The 16,813-nt window shown below is 43.7% G+C and overlaps 1 protein-coding gene across 2 annotated transcripts in view; it reads left to right on the top strand.

Annotated features, from left to right (window-relative positions):
• Positions 1-16,128, top strand: part of LOC135396524 (uncharacterized) — a 47,650-nt gene extending 31,522 nt beyond the window's left edge. Inside the window, exons 2-4 of one of the 2 annotated variants that reach the window (XM_064627551.1) lie at positions 1,874-2,102; positions 11,425-11,722; positions 15,907-16,128. In XM_064627551.1, coding sequence (XP_064483621.1) covers positions 1,874-2,102; positions 11,425-11,722; positions 15,907-15,923 — 544 coding nt within the window. In that variant the 3' untranslated portion in view covers positions 15,924-16,128. Of the gene's footprint in view, positions 1-1,873; positions 2,103-11,424; positions 11,723-15,902 lie in introns of both variants that reach the window. The other variant, XM_064627552.1, reaches the window with a different exon arrangement.
• Positions 16,129-16,813: the final 685 nt, after the last annotated feature.

The raw sequence follows: 16,813 nt of genomic DNA, 5'->3' as shown, positions 1-16,813 counted from the left end.
TTGAAAAGCTCATCATTTCAAAACTATACGCGAATGCTGCTCTTAGATAGACGCCGGGAACTGCAAGAAGTTTTGCGACACTGAACCTGTCCCCCCCCATATATATATATATATATATATAGGACAAATAGGTTAATATATCAGACGGCTACGAAGTTGAATAAAAGTGAAATAATAAGACGTGGACTACAGATTACAGGAACGTTAAAAAAACTAATTTATTTAATGGGCAATTTAACACATAGATTAAAGAAGAATGGTCGACATTTTGACAGTGCCACTGTCCTGTTCCTGTAATCTGTAGTCCACGTCTTATTATTTCACTTATATATATATATATATATATATATTATTTTCTTCTCGGATACGCACAGTTTGGGTGGGCCGGCCTGTGGCAGGTAGCTCCCCCGTCGCTATGCCATTGACTCTACACATAGCACGCTGAAGGCCAACCATTGCACAGAACAATGCCATTGTGACCTGTGAATTGTGGAAAGTGCAGGGCGCATGCGTTTTTGTCACAAAAGGCGTACGCCTCCTGCTTTCAATAAATCAGGGGAGCAATGTCGTTTGGGATTATGGTTTGCTGATTACGCCTAGTTTTGCCAACGTACCTGCCCCAAGCGAAGCAGAGAGAGTGATCGAGGGGCCGTGGTCATGCACTACTGTGTCCAGGCTCCTCTGAGAGTTGTAACAGTGCTTCAAGGGGCCACTCCAGGCCCGTCCAAAAATTATATTATTTTGTACTACAAGTCAGTGTCATTCAAAATTCATTATGCAAAATGTAAAAGCTCTCCGTGAACCTATTTCTACTAGTTATCGAAAGAACCAGAAAGCGTTCACTAGATTCACTAAGGGTATGTGATGTAATCATGCACCAGCATCAGTCTCCTGACAATGGCGCAGGAGTTCTCCTTGCTTGTCAGGCTTATGTTGATGGATGGTCAGTAGCTTTGGTGAGATGACTGAGGGTGACCTTGAAGGAACAGTGTCTGGATGAGGTCATGTTTTGCAGTAACGCATGTTTATGGCGAGTATTTTAGAAACACATTGGCATAAACTAGGTAGGATTGTGAAGCCAGGGGATGTAGTTCAGAGTGGCACATGAAACAGTAACTAACGTAATGGTGCTTCGACGTTCTTGAACACCTTGCCACACAAAGCTGTGAGATGAGGTCTGCTGAATAAGGTGGTTTTCTTTTGAAGCACATAAAAGAGAGAAGGTCACATGATCTTTTGGTGCCATTCCACGTCCTGCCTGTGCACTGTTGATGATTCCACAGTTAGGCCAACACAGCTGACCAGTGCTGGTATGGCCACATTTGAGTCCACGCTCCTTCTATACACCTAAGGACTTTGTATAATCTCATGTGAAAGGACAACCATATATAATCTGATTTTTGTCAGTTTACTGACTTTGAAGACTTTTTTTTGAAGACGTTGTAATCTGGACTTCAGCTAGTGAGGCTTTCACTCTCTCGTGAGGATACCATGAGGATGCACATGACCTTCTGACACAGCACACTCAAGCATTGTGGGCTGATGCACTGCTGACAAATTCCCCACTCGGGCTAGGCAAAAAACTGTCCACAGCTGATGTGGCAACACTTGAGTTAAACTTCAGTTAAGCTATGTAATGCAAGGGATGCACATTTTAAGGGCACTACCATCCATACATACAATACACAATAGGCTCCACCCTATTTTATAACATACCTTCACTGGTCTGGAAGGCATGGCTTAGTTTTCTTGTCTCCAGTCTACGTACCCCCACCGTTATGCTTTTAGTGGTTTAAACAGAATAGTGTTGTCAGTTATGTTTCTGGTGACCAAATGTGCTTGAAGGCAAGTACTGAAACTGTGTAATGCACAGGAGTCATGCTGAAAGCTGCAGCCATATATGGTTCTCGGAAGCACAGATCCTTGGGGTGTTGTGTGGGCTGCTGATGGTGTGGCGTGGAAGTATTCCCTGGCTGTTATTGCTGCTCACCTGCGGTGCCTACTATTCCTCTGCTCCCTCTACGCTGACCAGCTCATTGGCATGGGCCTGGCTGCAAGGAATGGCAAGCCTTGGAGCTGCTCTGGATGCATTCTTTTTGCAGGCATGGTTACCAGTATCTGCTATTGTTATGCATGTTTTTGACTTTGACAAGACTTTGCACACTACATTATATAAGGGGTGAGTACCGAAATAACATAGTAGCAAAACAAACTCCTGAAACACTTGTGCTAAAATAAATTATTCCCAAGATCCTTGTTTCAAAACAACAATCCTAGTTTAACGTAAATTAAAATACTACAGTGCCAAAAGAACATAGTACCGAAATACAAATACAGGTTCAAATACGAACATAGTTAGAGAGCGTCATGACAGACAGACCTCCATTATCTGCAAAGGATGCAGGGAGTGAGGTGAATGTGAAGATGAACCAAACCAGCACAGCCGCTCTCCTCCTATGGAAAGGAACAAAAGTTGTGGAAGAAAGTCGCATTCAAAAATTTGGACCAAAGCCACAGCTTTGAAAGCTCGACCAGCTTGGAAAGTTCACAGCCTTGTTTTCTGGGATCCACATATTTCTGGGAACCTGTGACTGATTATATATGTCGCCTCACGTTTCTTAACTTGTGGAGTGTGACACGTTACAGGTAAGCATTCATGTTTTGACTCAAGTTCACTCTTTCCGTTTGCCAACAACACCTAAGGTAACCACAACACGCCAGTGGCAGAGGTATTATTTGTAGGAGAACTAAACAAATAATTTAAGAATCCGTCTTGCTGTGGGATTAGCTAGGATTCCAGGATCTGTTATTTCACCGCGTGTCACTTTTGCACATTTATAGCGGCACTGTGTAATATTGACACATGTTATTCTGTACTCTAGTATATCGCAGCAAGGATTCTGGGAATTTACTTCAAGAATATGTTATTTCGGTCCACAACTTATTTAACCTGGAGTGAGCTACCTTTGGGCAGTGTGCATATGTGCTGCAAATATAAGATTATTTTTATTAGGAAGATGAGTACATTCAATAGTGCAGGTGTTGTAATAACTGACATTCCAACTCCTTATGTATACAAAAGAGCGAATACGTGACGTAATCTAACCTTGTTTCTACAATTGAACCTCTGTATGCAATAAGGGGATAAGTCGACTTATCCCCTTTTTACTATTTTTGCAGCAATGGCATGTACGTACCAGTATGTGCCTGCCCAGGAAAATTAAGGATTGTGTTGCAATTTATTGGCCCACTACAGGAGTGTAAAAAATCGGAAATGCATGCATCAGTGGGACGGACAATCAGATCAGGCCCCTTTTCTCAGTTTGGGATTTTTCGACTTATCCCCTTATTGCATACAGAGGTTCAATTAATACCTCATGTAAAGTAGGATATGTGCTGATACACATCTGTGAAAATTTATACAAAGGGATACTGTGAGGCAACCAGGGAAAGGTAACAGGCACATTTCTATTTTCCCATGTTGCAGTCTCCATGCATTTTTAATATCAGCCTTTGAATTTCATTTCTACTACAGTGAACCCTTTTTAATATGACCACTGCCGTTCCCGCGGCACTAACACAGAATTTTTAAAAAAATGAGGTCGTGATAGCAGAAAATTGTAGTCCACCTCGTCCATAATCAACACTTGTGCGGGTTGTCTCTGGTTCTGGTACTCAACATCAACCGTCGTCCACTCGTGCATTTTGCAGCGGTACCCATCATACTTTTGAACATGGATTGGTCATCTGTGAAAAGCTTCTCCGGCACAAACTAGCTTTCGGTTAACAATACTAACGGTGGCCCCACTGTCCACCAGAGTCTCCGTCGGTCTTATATTTACTATCATTGTGACGTACAGGAGGTTTTGGTTGACAAGGTAAAGATTTTTTGTCATAGGGCTAGACTGGAGGCCCTCTTTTATCCGTTTTTTGTCAGATCGCTCTGGGGATCACTGTCTACTCTAGGTGCTGTGTCACTGTCATCCAGCTAGTTAACAGCTTGAGTAAGAGCTCTGGGTTTTCCTTGATTCAAAGAAATGCTCTGTTGTCGCCATGTGGCGGTCTACCTGACCCTTGATCAGTTGCTTGTGGCCTGACGGGCACGGGTCATCGAGTCCGGTTGTGTCCGCCCTTCCTGTAACATTTGATGCCAAAACCCGGGATAGGTTCCACTCTCGTTACCCGGGACCACCCACTCTCATCAGTTTTTGAAGGAACAACCCAGCCCTCGTCGCCTGACTGCCATCTTTTGTAGCTGATGGATTGTCTTCGGCAGACCAGTGTCATCCTACGATCCGCAATCATCTGTCTCATCACTAAGTCAGAGGTGCCACAGGCCACTGGTGATGCAGCTGTTGGTGACACCGTGAACATCATTCATCAACTGGAAGAAGAGCTCAAGGGTCTCGACAATGCCATTGAGGAGGTAATCGACGACGAGGCCTTTAAGCAGGAGTTCCTGGAGGCCTCAGAGTATCAAGACTACATCATCATTGCTGTTTTCAAAACTCACTGCTTCATTGCACAGAACCCTCCTCTCCTCACTGCTCTCGTCGACTGCAGTGGGATACTCTAAGACCGTCGGAGTTGCTCTATTCCCAACTCTGAGGTAGGAGGCAGGTCTGAAGAAAGAGAGTCTGGAGAGAATACCAGAGAGGATTCTGATATTCCAAGTGGCAGCAAGAAGGATACATGGCAAGAGGTTGCACTACTGAACCCGTACCGCGAATGGGATCCGATGGCAAGCCTGTGGAGGATAGAAATCTTAAGAAGTACGCTAGAAGGAAACCTCAGAAACTGGGACATACGGACGAGGGGAGTGCCATATGGAAACAGCTACTGTTGCCGCGGCACATGCAAAAAAAGAATCTGGTAAGCATACACCAGACATAAAGCCAAAAAATGTTGTCAGAACAGTAACACACAACCTAATTCATGAAACCCTGAGAGTTGAAAGAAAGAAAAAAAAACAGACACGAGGTAACCCGAACAGGACACGGATGCCACATGGGCACGCCGTCTCTGCCGCTGCCCGGCTGCCTCGACCAGCCCGACCAGCCTTGGCTACAAGCCGGAGAGTGACATAGGGGCGGAGAGTTACAAAGTCCGTAGCCAATGGAAGCAGCAGAACGAGTGTTGCCAACAGTTTTCGGAATGGCACCTGCTTTCATGAGCTAAAAATATGCGATGTTCCCTCGGCTGATTCAATATGTCTGCCCCCGAGCGCATACATTGAGAGAGGGAAGAGCCCCGTAAAAGTTCTTTGCTCTCCTCCAATTCCCCCTCCCCTCCTTTCCTTCTATCCTCTCTCCGTAAAATTTCTATGCTGTGGGAACCCCATATATTTCTCCTGCCCTGCCAACGGGTGGGGACTCTCTCATCTCTACGATCTCTCCGAGCATCGAAGCCTCCGATCCTGAACTCCATGTGCCGGTTGCTCCTTTCGGTGAGATAATACCTCAGTCAGACGGGCATATATACGGCCCTTAAAGTTACGGCATTAAGGAATGGCCGTAAGTTACATACGGCCCTAAGCTCTGAGGAGCTGCCAGACGGTATCCATGAAGGCATTTTGTTGCTGATGTCCACGTCGATAAACAAGTCTGTGAACGTTGAATGTAATGTAGCGAAATCACGCTTTTTCTTACTGAAAGTACACGAAAACAACGTTTTGTTGGTATTTCCAAAATACAACAGCAAACTATAATTGCTTTTAAGTGCTTTGGATATTTTTTTGAGTGGCGTCTGACTTTTTGGATGCAGACGACACTGTGCCATGCCGCGTGCAGTGGTTCGAGGGTGTAATTACAAACGTAGCTCTTGTACGGATTGGATAAAAAGCGAAGCAAAGTGCAGAAATGCAGAAAAACATGAAAAACAAAAAGATGACAATATTACGTTGGGTAAAAAGCATTTTATTTCGAACTGAATTAAACGTGCTAAACCCTGTTTATGGTGTGCTTGGTAACGAGGCTTGGGCAGTTTCGATGGAATGCCGTAGACTGTCTCGCGGGAACGTCATTGCCCTTCTACCTCAGTTTTGTCGCAAAGGCCTTATTGCTGACCGTCTGGCAGGAAGTTAATGACAGTATGCATTTACGGTCGTGACGGTTAAGGCCGTATATGTGCCCGTCTGACAGGGGTATAAGGCTGTGCGACCTCCCAAAGAACGGTGGCCTGCAACGTGCAAGGCACACCATGCAACGGGTTTTCAGAAGTTCATGATTAGGATCACGCTCGCTGGCAGGGGCTTCATGACGTGCGCCCAGACAGGGTACGTGAAAAGGTCTGCCTTTCCTGAGGGTAGTAATGGGGTGGAACTTAAACAGGTGATGATCCCATATGTATATGGTGTGACCCTCCCTTAAGAATGCTGGAAAGGTATGGTATGGTTGAGATATAATAACCTTCAGTAAAAGGTAAGGATCATTGCCTGGGAAGGTTGGGGAGAATGGGTGTTCTTTGACATGTCCTTTTGTAGTGTCCTTTGTCATGTGGTGTCCTTTACAGAGAGCAATTTTCTTTGAGTGTGTAGGAGGCATAGTGTATTCCAGTCAGTGTCGTACCCATTACCGAAATATGGTATCGCGATACCTATAGTACTAGTTACTTGAGTAAAAAGTATTGAAATACCGATATCGATACTTCTTTCTTAAAGTAACTGAGTTCCGCAACTGTTACTGAAAGAAAGTAACACGATACTTTGCCCGGTACTTTTGTTGGAAATACAAAGGAGATGCAACATCAAAATCTCGCTTACGTGAACACCACGTTTGTGTAATAGCAAATTAGAAGACAGTTCTTGCAGCAAAACGACGGCATATTTGCTTGGTAGTAGTTTGGAGTAGCTTGGAGACTTTGCTCGACTTTTATGAATAGCTGGTTCTCAAAGCTTTATTCTGTTATCCTAGCAGGCCGTGGTCTCTCCAGCAGCTGACAGAAGCGGATATGCCAATTATGTTAGTGTCAGTGTACGTTAGTGTCGTTAGACACTAGAGTTAGTGACTGTGTCTACACTAAAGTGTCTAACACTAGTGCACACTAAAAGTGTCTAACACTAGTTAGACCAGAATTTTAGCTACGAACCAGCGCGAATGAGACTCTCCCTGTACTCTCGACACAGCGCGCCACCTGCGGGCATGTTCGGTGACGGGGTTCCGTGTGAAGCTGTCAGAATGCAAGTTCCCTGTGGGCGCGATATTGGTTTGTGCTATTTTTGTACAGTCTGAATCACTCTCAATCAACAACATATATTTATCTAGATGGCACTGCTCTGTGGTTGATTCTACGAACAATTAACGCAAGCAAAATGTCCAGTTGGACAAGATTTGTAATGCGAATGAAGGCAAAAGGCCTACTTGCATTGCATGTACACCAGCTGCACAGAGTTCTCGCAGCTCTTGAAAGGCGTCGGGAATTCGTAACTGCTCTCATGTTGATGCACACTGTTTTACGTATTTGCTCACAAGGAAAGTGTGTTAAGGAAATTGTGTTAAGGAAAGTGTGTCAAGGAAATTAATAACGAGTTAATTTTGCCCGCGTCCGCCAAACAGTTATTTCAAGTTCGAAGATGTTTCATTAGTAAATCATTACACATTTCAATGCAAAATGTGTACACAACAGACAATGCTTTCACCAATTAAGCTCACCGTAATAGTCGTCATCGTTTAAATTTCAAGCGAATTTTAACTCAGGATCCACAGCGAACTGCCCGGTCTTCATCGCAGACTACCAAATTCCTAGTGTGCACGGCACAAACAAGTTTGAGTAAGCAACGCCGAAAATGAAATGATGAAAATCTTGTTCATGCAATGTATCAGAGTTAGCGAGCATTTTAAATTCTATATTGTGGATTAGTGATAACAAACATTTTTTCTTTGGTTCCGCTGAGCGCTTTGGTCAGTGTAACTTTGCCCTGTTATGCCAGTCGGTGGGCGGACTGCTTCCAGCGAAGACCATCATGAAAAAATCCAAGTATGGGGCATTATGAGCTAACAACTTGTTCTACCATGAACTCTTAACAACAATAAGTAATAATGATGCTGTTGATATTATTGTTAGAGTGTGGGATCCTTGCTTAACAGGTGTACTTATTTTATTCTGTAAAGCAGTCATTTTTTCACTGCAACACTAGCAAGCCTTCCTGTGAGACAAATTTAACTGTTTGTATGTGTTCGTATGTGACAGGAATATTCTGGTAGTCAAGAACGGCTGTACTTAATTGGAAGTGAGAACGGTGAACATGGGAAACAGTGACAGATGAAAGCGTGAACGAAAGCGTGTCATGCCCTCAACAGTTCATTGAATACTAGCCGTAATGTTATAGTCTGTTGCGCCACACTGCAAAAACTTTGCGCTACATCACGTGTGCATAAAAAAAACATACATAGAACATATGTTCGATATATGATTAAACAAACTAGGAATCGCATGTAGCCCCTCCGGTATCGCAGAAGTTTCCTGATGGCACACCCTTTGCTGACTTTGGTTTTTGCTCTGTTTTATCTCTAAGCCTTATGAAACGCAATTCATATATAGAAAAATATACACTTCCGCATCTTTAAAGCCAACGGGGCGCCCAAACAACAAGCCATATTCCGAATGCGCAGCTTTTCAATGGACTGAACCGAAGCGCAGTGCCCGCAGGAAATACTTGTGTCGCTACAAAATAGCCATGCAGTGGAAACTGCGAAAATTCTGGTCTTGTAAGTTATCCGAAGTTATCAAGAGCACAGTACACTGTATATGGCAGCGTGACTCAGTGTGACACAGCAGCTTAGCAGTGGAATCCTGAGCGCACTGTCAAGAACTTGACCTCTGTTCATTTACCTCAACTCTTTTGTTGTGCCCAGTGTGGTTATTTCCTCAAGGCTCGTAGACAAAAAAAAACAAAAAACAAATGAAATGAATTTGGTATACTTCCCGTTAGCATGTAGGCATGTCCACAGGCTTCTTGTCAAGCACTAGGCAGACCAGTGACAATGAATAAGAGTAAGAAATATGGTTGGTGCAGAAAGGGTGGGACACTAAAAAAGTATTGGTAACGATACGGAGATCGTGTTACCATACATTTGTAAAGGAAATACTTTTCCGATACTGATCTAAAAAAGTATCGCAATCTGCATTTCAATACCGAACAAAGTATCGATTACGGTAACGGCAATATGTACAACACTGATTCCACTCCATTGTCTTGTGGAAAAACGTACGTTAGGGAAATACGTTAATGAAAGGCTGTGCTTGCATTGGGGTAAGGTAAAAAAAATCGATATCAGTGAGTCCCATTTGGCACGTCATGTCCAGAAGTGCGGTTGCGCGCCAGCATTAGATTCGATAGATGTGATTCGTTGATTATGAGACGTGCACGTGAGGCATGTGGTGGAGACTGCCGTGTTTAAACAACGCGGTGAAATGTGTGTTACTGAACTGACAGGGGCCTTGATGGGCGAACAGCTTGAGCTTATCAATAGCTCTGTTTCGTTCGGGTACAAGGGAGATGGATTGGAGGGAAGGAACCAATGAATGGGGAAGCCTGTATTTTTTCTGCCAAGCGTTGCTTTGTTGTACCTTTGGTTTTCACTGTGAGTAAAAGTTTGTTGAAAGTTGTGGCTTGTCTGTGTTGTGTTTCATTGGCTGCATTGCAATAGTTGAGTATTTTCCCCTGGGACGATGGGTTTCTGTACTGCATGTCACCTACCATTGGCTCTGATCTGGTTCCCATCTGCACTCGTGTATAGGAGGTCCCAAATCGTGTTGTTTGGGCAGATTTTCTCGTACAGACAGTATCGCATACCTACAAAGGGGCACATAACAGACATTTTGCCACGCGTAGCCAAAAATAATTTGCGTACTTAACACATTCTTCTTCGCTCTAACAGTTGTTTCCCATGTCAATATCCAATTTACACTACTGTACACGGGAACACTGTTCATGGCACTGTTCGTGTGGCGTATGTCCACATCGACACTATGGAACAGAAGGCTGTAGCTGCCTGTTCTCTTAGCAACTTGTACCACTTCCTTCAAATCATTAGATGTCTTCCTTAAATGGATGTCTGTAAGCTCCTGAAGCATGCTCCTAAAGAAACATTTTTTTGCAGCAAACTGTTGGCAACACTGCACTACCGGTCGACGCATGATGCTTGATGCTGAGTGTTCAGCTAGCAGTTATTCGGAGGAGTGACTTTGGTTGCACAAAGAGTTGTTTCAACGGAAGCTACGTTTGCAGCAGTGCAGTTACATAAAAGTCAGTTGTTTCTTGCAGAATTGTTGGCATTTCAGCTGAGTTGCAACTCCTTGTCAGCTCTTGTAAGCCATGCTTTTGTGTTGTAACAGTAGGCCAACTAAGTAGAAAAAAATATAAATGACAACAATATTTTTAGCTGGTTTATTGGGTTAGTTTAGTTAGGGTTTGGTTAGTAGTTTAGTGTATTAGTTAGTCCAGCTCTGAAATAGCTCAAATGTAATGGTAAATGCATGTGAAATAAACAAATATGTAATGTGAGGGAGACACATTCCTTGTACTGCAAAACTTCCATTCAAAGTTCCATGCAAAGTTCCATTTGGTATTGAGCCCTTCCAGGTAATATTGCTTACATGGCCAAGGTTACTTAATCAAACCATTCTCCTGCCTTTTTCAATTCGCTTTCCAGGTTCTGCACTAAGTAAAATAGATCTTCCAATTTTCCAATTTGATATTAGAACATTCCAGCAACTGCTGCATGCAACTGGTGTAGCTTTGAACATTTCTATTGGTAGCTAGCAGATAACATGCTAACATGATTATGAACTTGCACAATATAGTGTGATCACAAATGCAAACTGTGACTCATTATGAGAAGATTGTGTTGTTGTGTTTACTGTAGAAATCCGGTCTTCGCTTCAAACTCATGGAAAATGCTTCAAATTGGTGTTGTGGAAACACTGTTTGATAGTGGGCCTTGACCCTAGGGTTTACAGACTATAAATTCATCTATATATGGCCTCCCCAACTCAGTTTTAGAGTTAACCACGTATCATTTCCATCACAGTGTATAGTCAACTCTCTGTGTACAAATTTCGTCGCGATATCAACGGTGCCCTCTGGGACAGGACACTTCCCCGTGCCAATTCCAATCCTCGATTTCTGAACGATTCTTCCAGGAACGTTAATTGTTCAGAAATTGCGCGTTGACCAGCATCAAAACATCAGAGGTGGTTGTAGTTTCAGACGTTGACTTATACCAGCTTTGAAAATAGTGAACAGACTATGCACTCATTCGATTGGTGTTACTCAAAAAGAAAAATATCGTTGGTGCTCTGAGCAATAGTAGTTATATTGTATTCAGTGTTTTTTTTTTATTTTTTAGAAAAGTTATGCACTGTTCCTCATGATGTGTAGTAGTGGTAACATTTGTATTCAGTAACTAGTCTGCTCTTAACCAGGTGTTTCCCAGGAGCCAGTGGGGAGAAGCAGAGCTCTGCAGTTTGGGTAACAACTTGTGCAATGCAGTCAAAGGTGTGACCACCTCTTTGGGGAAGGCTGCAGCTTGGGCATGGGCTAGCTTGGGCCGCTGGCACAAGGACTTCTGGGACGGCTACGAACATCATGCAGACAGTATGAGCCATACATTGCTGCAAGCTCCTGAAGCATCCCAAGTTATGCCGACTACTGCGGGCAAGGGAAGCATACTTAATATCTGGCCACAGTATGGCCCAGAAGAAAGTACACCACTTTCTGCAGGTATGCTCCTAGGTCTTTGTATTGCTTCCAAACTTCAATTTGTTTTCAACGAAAAAGAAAAGTGAGGGTTAGCAGTGTACAAATGGTGAAGCTAGCTCAAAGTGAATATCAGAACAAGGCACCTGCAAGGTTTATATCATTCACATAGCTGTACACAGCATTTTACAAAATCTCAGGTACCCATGGGAAATACACATGCAAGAAAGATGGGACATTGCTTTGTACTAGATGAACGCAACAAAGTGTTGCAGATGTGATTTATCTCGTGTAATGTAGGCTTGAATACCTCACGACATGCATGGTGGATGTAATGTGTGTAGTGAGGCAGGTACAAATGTGTGCTCACAAAAATTTTGCGAGAAAAACAGTAGACTCGCAAAAATTCAGACCCCCAATACTTGTAATTGTAATACCCAATAATTGTACTTTCGGTTACTTCAAACACATTTCGAATTTTTGTTTCGCCCGCAATATTTTCAATGTAATGATAACCTTCTTAATTCGAATGCTCCCTTTGCTTACTTCAAACTTTTCATTCGTTCGCAACGTGTTTCTACCTGCAGGAAGCGACAAAATGCCGCGAAGTGCGAGTGCGACTTCTGTTTTTCAATGGTTACACGATTTCACGGGGCACCGTGAACCATACGCCGAATGCGCGAGCACAAAATGCCTGCATAAAACAAAACTTTGGCTGCTTAGGTTGCCCATACACAGACATCGTCTGCCACTGCCTGCTTCCTCACTGGGTTACTTCACGTGTGCTGCACATTGTCTTCACGAGGGAAATACAGCCACCGACTGATTTTTCGGACATAACTGTTGGCACCGTAAACGCTCCATACAACCAATGCGTATTTCCGCCTTCAACAACTTTGGCTGCGCTCATCTAGCTTGAAACCTGTGTGGCTTTGGGACTTGCGTCTCTCTCGAATGCCCGATGTTCCCCACATTTTAGTACTGTATTAAAACTAAGGCCTTTCCCGACATGGTGCATGTGGAGAGGGGCACCATGCGCTTGTGAAAAGGCAGAGCTTATTTGTGCGCTACTGCAACCGACCTGAACGCTCCGCTTGAGACTCGTTGCAAGAGCTGACCCTTTAATATTCGACTAAACTATGTTTGAGTATTGGAAGTACTGAAGTTTCGTTCTCAACTTCAAGTGAGGACATTGATGATACCGTGATAGACGTGTTTAGGAAACATTGAAAAATTTACTTTATATGTGCAGTTACATACATAAGGAATCATAATTTTGTCATGCAGCATGTGTCTAGGCAAAATACTGCTAATTCAAACTTTTGATAATTCAAACAAAAATCTGCGGTCCCTCCGGGCTTGTATTGATGAGAGTCTACTGTAATAAAATTTGGGACACATGCCCAAGCTGGACACCAAAACAAAACACATGCAGTTACAAATGTGAGCACCTGTAGAGTGAAGACAAATGGAAAATGGGTAATGGTGACAATTAGCTCATTAGAAATGTGTACAGATATGTTTATAAACATAGAATTAAATTATGTACTACAGGAAAGTTCTGTGCATTGTATCTACGAGTGGTGTTTAAGTCAAACCAGCACTTTTCATTTTTCGCAAAAGTAAAATGAACTTACAGGCGAGAAATTTTATTTGTAATTTTTTATTTTAAATTTTATTTTTCAACATAATCTCCAGCTGCACTAATGCACTTGTCGCAGCGTTTCACGAGGGCTTGAATGCCAGTAGCGTAGAAATCCTTACCGGCGCGTAGCAGCCATGATCGGAGCGCATTCTTGACCTCGTCGTCGCAGCTGAAGTGGCGGCCCCCAAGGAACGCCTTCAGTGGCCCGAAGAGATGGAAATCGCTGGGGGCGAGGTCTGGACTGTAAGGGGGATGTGGCAGCAACTCCCAGCCAAGTTCGTGTAAGGTGCGTGTCGTGAGATGCGGGTGTGCATTGTCCTGTGGGGGGAAGACTCCTTTGGTGATGATGCCCGGCGACATTTGCTTCAGCGCCTTATGCACACCCCTGAGAACCTGTCAGTAATATGCACTATTGATGGTGGTACCACTGGGCAGAAAATCAACATGAACAACGCCAGCCTTATCTCAGAAAACCGTGGCCATGACCTGCAGACAGGGTGCTTCAGAACTTCTTGGGAACTAGCGAGCCCAGATGCTTCCACCGTTTTGATGCGCGCGCGTTTAGACTCAGGAGTGAAATGGTGCACCCACGTTTCATTGCACGTGATGATCCGATCAAGGAACGGCTGTCCTTCAGTGTCGAAACGGTACCTTAGGTCTTGGAAGATTTCCAGTCTTCTCTGCCTGTCAAATACGGAGAGCTGCCTTGGGACCCAACGGGCACTAACTTTCAGAAACTGGAGGGTTTCATGAATGATGGTGTTCAACGTTCCCACAGAAATGTCCGTCTTTCGAGCCAGTTCGAGACATGTTATCTGTCGGTCCTTCAGGATCAGGCGCTCCACAAGTTGGATGTTCTCAGGAACTCTGACACTGGACTCTGAGCCGTCCGGGATCATCCTGCACTGATGTACGGCCGTCTCGGAACCATTTGCACCACTCAAACGCTTTGCTGCGGCTAAGTGTATCGTGGCCATACTGAACCTGAAGTCTTCTGTGAATTTCAGATGACTTTACGCCTTCATTCACGAGAAACTTCATGATTATTCGCTGTTCGAGCTCACCTCGTTGTCGGTCATCCATCTTGTCCAGTACGTGTCTTCTGTTTTGCACAAACTTTGGACCACCACGTGGTGAACGCGAATGCCTGTCGCGTGTGAAAATGACAAAAAAGAAGTAGCGTGAGCCATTTGTACACTCAGGAGACAGAAAGTCCCGGTTTGACTTGAACACCCCTTGTATGTTGCCAACTGACCAATTGACTGTCCCTGTACTGAACGTAACCCTTGAACATGACAAGGGTTTGTAAAGTTTGAGGATTTGAGAAAACACATGGATAGAACTTTGTCTCTGGCAGGGTCTGTACGCCTCACTTCACACACTTCGTACGCAAAGTACCACCTCTCGCGTCCTAATATTTTTTATGCTATGTTTTAAAAATCTCCCATTTTTGAGCCCTCCGCTGATCGTGCCAACCGTGCCAATTGGTGCCGAGCAGCTTCATGAAATAGGCAAAAGGTGATGCTTTGACCGGTTGCTCTGTGGCTCTACGTCATAGCGCTTCCATTTATTCCTGCTTCCGTTCCGAGCACTTCTCAGTGCCGCGTCCCTGTTTACAGGTGTCGTCATGAGGACGGGAAATACGCACTTCCGTTGCGCACTCGGCATTACGTCATAGCGAAATCGGGTGAGGAAGAGGCGAGCCAAGAGTGAAAGGATCTTATCATATTCAAAATGCCATAACCCCGTGACGTGGGAGCGCAGCGTAAAGGGCTTTTGACAGAGATGTTTGGTACCCATAAATCTCCATTTCAACCACTGGAGGTCGGGGAGATCTCGGGCTCCTAGTCAATGACGGGTCTTGTTGAAACAAGCTGCGGTGCATGGGAAGAACCGGTCGTGGGAACACTGCGGTGAACTCGTGGAGCAATACCGCGCTGAAGATACAATGCACACATGATATGGAACATTGTGGACATCTGGTACAGTTTAAACTGGCTATCTTGTGCTTTGAAAGTGGAGAGATGCTTACCTCACTTCCCGATATTACAGTAAAGCAATGTATAAGCATCTCGTATTTTGTCTGGTTGATGGAGCGCGACGTCAAAATGATATGTGGCTATTTTTGGCAGGGCATCGGAGGGCGGAACATGAGCACGAAAGGGTGCAGCGAATATTGTGTCGGTTTAGAGCCGTTATTTACTTTTTATGCCAATAATTTTTGGAAAACGTTCACCACCGGCAACATAGGACAATGCATTAGCAAAAAGTCCACCTTGTAAACCTGTTTAGTGCCCCTTTAATCTAACCTGTACATTGCATCAAATCATTGCCTTGTTAATCATTTTCTGTTACTCTTTTGTGTTAAGCCAAGATGAAAGTTGTCCCTGCATGTGATTTTGTACCCTCATGCTTCAAAAGACTATCAAGGTCACAGAGGGACATATATTTTGAAATTGTCAAATCGTGGTACATAGTACTGCATGCTTCATCATCAGCCATGCATTTCAAACTGGAGTCAAGTGAATGATTTTTTTTTTCCTTTTCAATTTCTCTCAGCCAGGTTGTGAAGCTGTGTAATCAAGAAGCATGGTGCTGCGTGACAGATCAAGGCATTACCTACCAGCTTCATTTACTTCTGTGCATGCTGAGCTTTAATTCAAGCTCAACTATGTTGCTTAATATGTCACTAATGTTTGATTAGAGCACACCACACTTCATACGTGAGTGGGAGGTTGATGTGTATTTTACAAGTTTATGCAAATACAAATGCATTTTATGAATGCTCATTGTATTTTATTTAGTGAAGTTTACTTGCCAACAACAGGAGCTGAAAAAGCACAATATAACGGAAAAAACGTATTAAATTTAGTCAGGGAGTATAACAGGTATTTGCGAGCTGTCTGAGAATATCAAGTGCGATCCCGTTAATTCGAAATACGTATTTTAATTTCAACTGGTGCTCTGGTCCTGTCAAAGTCTTGTATTTCAGTGGGGGAAATGCCCAGTAATTTGAACATATGATCATGCGCAACTGTCTATTCAAAGGAGATTGAGCCGTCGCTCCCGACTACGCATCGGCTCCTTCTGTTCACGACGATATCTCTCGCGAGTCCTTGTGTTTGTACAGGCATGCATCATCAAATAGGTCGTCCTCGTTGGAGATCTCATCGGTAGTCATCATGTAGGACAGTTCGTAGTGATAGGCGACAGAATTTTATACCGGAACACATTGAAATGATGCTTGTTTTCTACTGTCTTCATGCTTTCAATAAGAAGACGTGTGCATAGTGTTTGTAGTTGAATGCCAAAAGAATGGTTGCCATTCATGCGATAAGAGCAGTTTTGTCGACGCCAAAATCTCTACAGTACTATTTTTCTTCCTATTTCTCTCTCTCGCTGGCTGTGTGGAATGTTTGCAGTGCAACTGAAGAGTTACATCAGAAGTTATAATACAAGCGTATTGTTTC

This window comes from Ornithodoros turicata, chromosome 6, assembly GCF_037126465.1.
Source record: "Ornithodoros turicata isolate Travis chromosome 6, ASM3712646v1, whole genome shotgun sequence".
NCBI lineage: Eukaryota > Metazoa > Arthropoda > Arachnida > Ixodida > Argasidae > Ornithodoros > Ornithodoros turicata.
This window is presented reverse-complemented; position numbering and strand designations above follow the sequence as displayed.